This window comes from Salmo salar, chromosome 06, assembly GCF_965601325.2.
Source record: "Salmo salar chromosome 06, fSalSal1, whole genome shotgun sequence".
Lineage (NCBI taxonomy): Eukaryota > Metazoa > Chordata > Actinopteri > Salmoniformes > Salmonidae > Salmo > Salmo salar.
Window position 1 is genome coordinate 83,290,139 of NC_138296.1, and position 6,284 is coordinate 83,296,422.

Genomic DNA, 6,284 nt, shown 5'->3' on the forward strand with positions numbered 1-6,284 from the left:
TACATACACTTAGGTTGGAGTCATTAAAACTCGTTTTTCAACCACTCCACAAATTTCTTGTTAACAAACTATAGTTTTGGCAAGTCGTTAGGACATCTACTTTGTGCATGACACAAGTGATTCTTCCAACAATTGTTTACAGACAGATTATTTCACTTATAATTCAGTGTATCACAATTCCAGTGGGTCAGAAGTTTACATCCACTAAGTTGACTGTGCCATTAAACAGCTTGGAAAATTCCAGAAAATGATGTCATGGCTTTAGAAGCTTCTGATAGGCTAATTGACATAATTTGAGTCAATTGGAGGTGTACCTGTGGATGCATTTCAAGGCCTACCTTCAAACTCAGTGCCTCTTTGCTTGACATCATGGGAAAATCAAAAGAAATCAGCCAAGACCTCAGAAAAAACATTGTAGACCTCCACAAGTCTGGTTCATCCTTGGGACCAATTTCCAAACGCCTGAAGGTACCACATTCATCTGTACAAACAATAGTATGCAAGTATAAACACCATGGGACCACGCAGCCGTCATACCGCTCAGGAAGGAGACACGTTCTGTCTCCTAGAGATGGACGTACTTTGGTGTGAAAAGTGCAAATCAATCCCAGAACAACAGCAAAGGACCTTGTGAAGATGCTGGAGGAAACAGGTACAAAAGTATCTATATCCACAGTAAAACAAGTCCTATATCGACATAACCTGAAAGGCAGGTCAGCAAAGAAGAACCCACTGCTCCAAAACCGCCATAAATAAAAGCCAGACTACGGTTTGCAACTGCACATGGGGACAAAGATCGTACTTTTTGGAGAAATGTCCTCTGGTCTGATGAAACAAAATCCGAACTGTTTTGACCTAATGAGGGACTAGTGCACTTCACAAAATAGATGGCATCATGAGGGAGGAAAATTATGTGGATATATTGAAGCAACATCTCAAGACATCAGTCAGAAAGTTTAAGCTTGGTCGCAAATGTGTATTCGAAATGGACAATGATCCCAAGCATACTTCCAAAGTTGTGGCAAAATGACTTAAGCACAACAAAGTCAAGGTATTGGAGTGGCCATCACAAAGCCCTGACGTCAATCCTATAGAAAATTTGTGGTCAGAACTGAAAAAGCGTGTGCGAGCAAGAAGGCCTACAAACCTGACTCAGTTACACCAGCTCTGTCAGGAGGAATAGGCCAAAATTCATCCAACTTCTTGTGGGAAGCTTGTGGAAGGCTACCCGAAACGTTTAACCCAAGTTAAACAATTTAAAGGTAATGCTACCAAATACTAATTGAGTGTATGTACACTTCTGACCCACTTGGAATGTGATGAAAGAAATGAAAGCTGAAATAAATCATTCTCTATACTATTATTCTGACATTTCACATTCTTAAAATAAAGTGATGATCCTAACTGACCTAAAACAGGGCATTTTTACTAGAATTAAATGCCAGGTATTGTGAAAACTGAGTTTAAATGTATTTGGCTAAGGTGTATGTAAACTTCTGACTTAAACTTCCGACGTAAACTTCCGAAACTGTACCTAGGAATGAAGGGATAGATATTAAACAGTAACAGCAGCGTATGTGATGAGACAAAACACATTGTGTAAAAAGGGTCAATGCAGATAGTCCGGGTAGCTATTTGGTTAACTATTTAACTATTTAGCAGTATTATGGCTTGGTGGTAGAAGCTGTTCAGGGTTTTGTTGGTTCCAGACTTGATAGAACGGTAGTGCTGCCATCCAGTAGCAGAGAGAATAGTCTACGACTTTGGCTGAAATCTTTGATAATTTGACAAAGATACTGTATATTTGTGTGCAAGATCCCTACATCCGTCAATGAGGCAGTACGTTAACACACCAAACATCAATATATTGATAATGTACTATACACCACTACAGTAGTGAATGTGGTTGGCTTGGAGTTGAAAGGCTGTCATATAGCAGATAAATAAGGTATGATTGAAAACCATTGAAGCTGTCAAACCATAAACATGAAATAAACAGCCAGCCAGCGAGTGAGTGAGCGAGCAGGTGGGAGATGCAAATAACTGTTTTTATTACAGCAATTCAAACATACTGAAAGTGAAACACCCAACACCATCACTCACAAGCTTACAAGCCTTGAATTAGTATTATTAGCCTTCGGCCATTAGTTCGGCAGTCGATTGCCTTGGTCCACATAAACTTAACTCACACAGCATGCTCATTCATGAAGACTTTTAATTAGACCCAGCAGAAAGCTAAATATAGACCTTAATGGCGGGATCTTTGTCATATAAACACAAGCACTAATAATCCTCAAAAATAATAATATTTTTTTTAAATATATAATCAAAAAAGGTTTTTATTGCGGTAAGAAACACCCTAAAAGACAGAGGAAGCTAGGACTTGAAGTTACAGTACATTAAAACCTGGCCTTGCCCTCAGCAATGGGTGTGGCACAGAAAGGCAGCTACATTTTCAAAGGTGCACTCTTCACTGAACAGGATAAAATAACGACATACTGTAAGGATGACTTCACGTCTTTGAATGTCATTCCCTTTGAAACAGGATCTATTACTATGACAGAGAGGTGAGGGGATGATTGATTATATTGTTAGAGCCTATAGGCTCCCACAGTAAGTAAACATGGCACACCTTAGGGCAGAGACCATCAGCATATGGGCCCACCGAGACTTGGCAGCAAGTCACAGGCCTCACACTGTGTGTGTGTGTGTGTGTGTGTGTGTGTGTGTGTGTGTGTGTGTGTGTGTGTGTGTGTGTGTGTGTGTGTGTGTGTGTGTGTGTGTGTGTGTGTGTGTGTGTGTGTGTGTGTGTGTGTGTGTGTGTGTGTGTAAGCACAATTGGATTTTCATTCACTGGCAGACAGGGTCATATTCTCATTTCACAGTGAGTCTTTTCCCCTTGAGGGTTGAGTGAATTACCCTCTCTTTGTCCCTGCTGGCTGGACTGTGTGTCCAGGCAAAGCATACATTGGAGCAAAGCCCTGGTCCTGCTGTAAACAGCCGTAGCCCTGGTCTTGCTGTAAACAGCCTTAGCCCTCTCCAGGCGCTCTAAAAGGAAGGTTAATAAAGGTTAAATAAATAAAAGGAAGCTGTGCTGCAACAGCAACTATCCCAACTGTGAATTTCACAACATGCTGTTGAGTACATTAGTTTCACAAACTGCTGTCCATTGATGGATTGATAAATAAACTATTGCACAATCGCCGCAGACAAGGGTGAAAAGTGTAACAAAAAAATACAAATTAAAAAAAATACTCTAAGGTGTCAAAAAACATGAATCTCACAAATATCTTTAGTGCCTAACTAAGCACATTTTGGAGAGTTGGCGTTATGGGTCAATATGCCCAGCTGTAAAATGAGACTGTCCGCCTGTGGTCAGGGCATCAGGGCTGAGAGGGTTTGGAAGACAACATACTTAAAGTAATGTGAAAAATACATGTCATTATCCAGGCCACAGACTAACAGACAATATAGCCACTCAAACCAGACTTTCCTTAGACATTCAAATGGGTTTCTTGATGCTGCTAATCCTTTACCATACGGTGGGATGTTCTATCATTCCCTGTAATAAAGTCATAGTAGGTAATATTATACCAACAGTGATCCCTGTTATCTCCCATTGTGTATCTCTCCCCTGGTTTTGGCAACAGCTGCTTTGCAACACGTTTTATTCCTACTCCAAGAAAGCACACGGCAATGTTTCCACTTAGTAATAACAGGTAATACTCTCAGAGAGGAAAACTATTGGAATCATGCAATAGTTATATTGACATTGAATTACAAACACTTGGGAATAAATATTGCTTTGGCAGTGCTGTTGGATGAAAAAGTTCTGCCTATTGACATCACCTAGGTCTATACAGTAGGCTACATTGTTTCTGTAGAGCTGTTGAAGTGTATAGCCACAGAGGCAAGATAAGAGGAGCCTATCACAATATTACTGTCCTCTGGTAGGAATTACAAATACTGTTCATGAAAATTGACAAATTATTTAATTTGTCATTCTTATCACAGTCTTTTATCAAACACTGCATATTTTGTCCTCAAATGACATTTCTGAGGCCGCTTTTAGTGAGTCTCCAAAAACAGGTAAATATTGTGCATTATTCTGTCTCAGGCTGTTTTAGGCAGAGCCAGGACAAATGGAACAAGGGCACCTTTAGCCTCTACAGGTGCTCTGAGTGCTTCTGCATCAGGCAGAAACTGTTCATTCTCCTCTTCCACAACAAACTGCAATGTTTGGGACTTGTTCACACAGTAAATAGTGTTGCCAATGACAGCACAGCGAAAGGGCAAGGGGTTGGTCTGCTCCAGGGACGCACTGTCATGCCATATTTTCACCACAGTGTTGTATTTGAACACGTTGACGCCATAGTCACGGTTGACGTCAAACCTGTAGATGAAGTTTTTGAACGCCACCATGTCGGTGGATTTCTTCCTGCTGTTGTTGAACGGGCATTCCTCCCAATCAGCTCTTCTATTGTCATATCTTAGCAGACGATAAAAGAGAGAGCCTCCGGATACGAAAAGCTCTCCATTACAGGTCGTTGCCTCGTGCGCAACAGCGAACGCCCCTTTTGGTAGCGGCGCCACAGGGCTCCATCTATCAGTGCGAGGGTCGTATTTCTCCACCGTGAATAGACACTCCCCTCCGATTGCAAACAGGTAGCCGTCCATGGACACCAGCTTGAGCTGAGACCGACCCTGGGTGAGCGGTCGTATTTCGCCCCAGCTGTCAGTGAGAGGGTTGTAGCAGAACACCTTGTCTGAGACCTTGCCTTTGTCGCCCTGCACTTTGATTCCACCTGCTACGAATAGATAATTGTACATGGTGCATATCCCAGAGCCCTTTGTGTTGATTTCATCCGGCATCTTCGTCAGCACTTTCCAGTCCTTTGTCTCCTCGTTGTAATAGTAAATCACATGGTTCTCCTCCAGGGACACCATCGATAGAGGGCTCTGAGGGCGACTGTTCTCACGGCTTGGAGGTCTGCTCCCGGCGCGGTCATACACCTCGTTGATTTCAGCCACCACCAACGCCCTCTTTCCCTCCATTCTCATAGTGAGAATCAGCTCTCTCTCCCCTCCCGTCAAACGCCCATAGACAGCAGGATCACGCAGTATTTCCAAGAAATTGTCACTCATGTGCTTGTAGGCTTTCTGCTTCAATTCACCGATACGTTGCCTTTTGGCTATTGTCAAAATCTCATAGCAGTTCTCAACGGTAATCTGCTCCGACATTTTATCGACAGCAGCTTGAACCGCGCAAGGAATTAGCCCGGGTGATGACCTCTAAAATATTAACCTTACTAACCTGCATTCGGGACGAGTAAATGGAATCCACCAATATTGTCAAAGCCTTAAAACGCACCCCCTTTACTCGGCATACGTCTCGGGACTGCCGCGCCTTGAAATAGTCACTTTTCTCAGCCAAAACGGCTTTATGCGCTTCAAGTTTCTTTCCAGACACTTCAATCACTAAATCAGACTTATCTTCAGAAGCATATATGCCGTTCCCACATCCCCATCCTATCTGCCTGGACTGCGGTGCTTGGTTTCCCTGTGTAGCTTCTGGGTAGCTCCCCCCCCCCCCACAGCCGTCTGTCCCGCACTGCCTGTCTGTCCGCGCTCCTGTGCTTCTGCGTTGATACAAAAGGTGACAGGCGCAGAACTCCCCTTCCTCTGCCCCGCCTGGGAACTCGCTTTATAAATCTGACACTGACCTTTCACAGCTCCACGGCTGACTTAACACACGAGAGGTGCGCTCCGTGTTTTCCTTTCGTCATCCAGGCAGAAGAGGGAAAAGCCCAGGCTGTGTGCGACGTCCGCCTGCGCGCGGCAGTTGTCCTCCACCGCATCGGGCTCTATTGAACAGTGCTGCTCTTTGTTGAGATGTGGGGTTGGAGTATTCTCATTCAGCGCTGGCCCATGCATTCGATCTTCATTTGCATTTACTCAGCCATTCCTTGGTGGGCTACCATTATAACATCTAAGACCCATGACACCATTGTCCATTTCAACAAGTGGGCTCTCGAGTGGCGCAGCGGTTTAAGGCGCTGCATCCCAGTATAACGAACCATACTAATTGTACAGACCCTGGTTCGAATCCAGGCTGAATCACATCCCGCCGTGATTGGGAGTCTCATAGGGCGGCGCACAATTGGCCCAACGTCGTCCTGGGTAGGCCGTCATTTTACTGACTTGCGTAGTAAAATAAAACATTGGGCCCAAAGTTTTGATTTTCTCTGGATCTTTCATTTAAGGGATATTTCCAAAGCCATTTT

The 6,284-nt window shown here is 43.6% G+C and overlaps 1 protein-coding gene and 1 long non-coding RNA gene across 2 annotated transcripts; both read right to left on the reverse strand.

Annotated features, from left to right (window-relative positions):
* Positions 1-2,034: 2,034 nt before the first annotated feature.
* LOC106608146 (kelch repeat and BTB domain-containing protein 11) lies at positions 2,035-5,321 on the reverse strand. Its single transcript, XM_014205903.3, has one exon. It carries the CDS (start codon positions 5,239-5,241, stop codon positions 4,114-4,116), a length of 1,128 nt encoding a protein of 375 aa, XP_014061378.1. The 5' UTR covers positions 5,242-5,321; the 3' UTR covers positions 2,035-4,113.
* Positions 2,035-5,440, reverse strand: LOC106608147 (uncharacterized). Its single transcript, XR_001329399.3, has 2 exons — positions 5,315-5,440; positions 2,035-3,048 (listed from the first exon to the last, which is right to left on the reverse strand). It is a non-coding gene; the product is annotated as an uncharacterized LOC106608147 (long non-coding RNA).
* Between the last annotated feature and the right edge of the window lie 844 nt (positions 5,441-6,284).

Excerpts from the sequence above, each read along its gene's own strand:
- LOC106608146 (XM_014205903.3), bottom strand. The coding sequence starts at position 5,241 with ATGTCGGAGCAGATTACCGTTGAGAACTGCTATGAGATTTTGACAATA.